At 41.2% G+C, this 765-nt stretch overlaps 1 protein-coding gene across 1 annotated transcript; it reads right to left on the bottom strand.

Annotated features, from left to right (window-relative positions):
• Positions 1 to 235: 235 nt before the first annotated feature.
• On the bottom strand, positions 236 to 455 carry SARC_17785 (hypothetical protein; the record flags this gene model as incomplete). Its single annotated transcript, XM_014288128.1, has 1 exon — positions 236 to 455. A coding segment is annotated over one exon (220 nt), but the record flags the coding sequence as incomplete, so codon positions are not given.
• Between the last annotated feature and the right edge of the window lie 310 nt (positions 456 to 765).

Genomic DNA, 765 nt, shown 5'->3' with positions numbered 1-765 from the left:
GCGTGTTTGTGTGTGTATATGTATATACATTGGAATATTTATCGCATATAATTACAGTCACATCGTGTAAAATTCAAAATTTATATACACAGGTATACACATATACACACATGGCACATATATGTACATAAATAGTTATATCGACATCCTGTTCTCAGTAGATATGATATTATATACATATACGTACATATATAAGTACACGTGAATCTATGTATACACATATAGCCACATATGCCTATAACATAGAGATCCACACACAGACCACGCGTACATACCCCACCACCGGTTCCGAAGTGTCGATCCCCACAATGTCATTGGTATACGACACGTACAGACCACCCCCAAAGGTCGCACTGTTGCAGGCTATCATACTGTCGCGCACCTCGAGCGAGTTCATAACATACATGCCCCCACCACTCACCTCTGCCACATTGCCACTCACTGTGGTGTTCGTGCTAGAGACGCGCGCGAGAGTGGAGTGGGTGGGTGTGTCAATACGGCTGAAATACTGGTGTGTCTGAGATATGTGATCACTATAGATAGGGGTTGCCTATAGATTGCACTAAAATATGTGATCACTATAGATACGTCTTATCCACAGAAAGGTCTGAGATATGTGCGCAAGTAGATATAAACATATGTAGGATACAGAACTCATGGATTCGTTGCATCGCGTTGTCATATGATCACGGTGTGTAATATGATCACGTGTGTTATCATATTACACATATAGCATATGTATGATCACGGCGTGTAATATGATCG

The sequence above is a fragment of the Sphaeroforma arctica genome (assembly GCF_001186125.1).
Source record: "Sphaeroforma arctica JP610 unplaced genomic scaffold supercont1.12079, whole genome shotgun sequence".
Lineage (NCBI taxonomy): Eukaryota > Ichthyosporea > Ichthyophonida > Sphaeroforma > Sphaeroforma arctica.
This window is presented reverse-complemented; position numbering and strand designations above follow the sequence as displayed.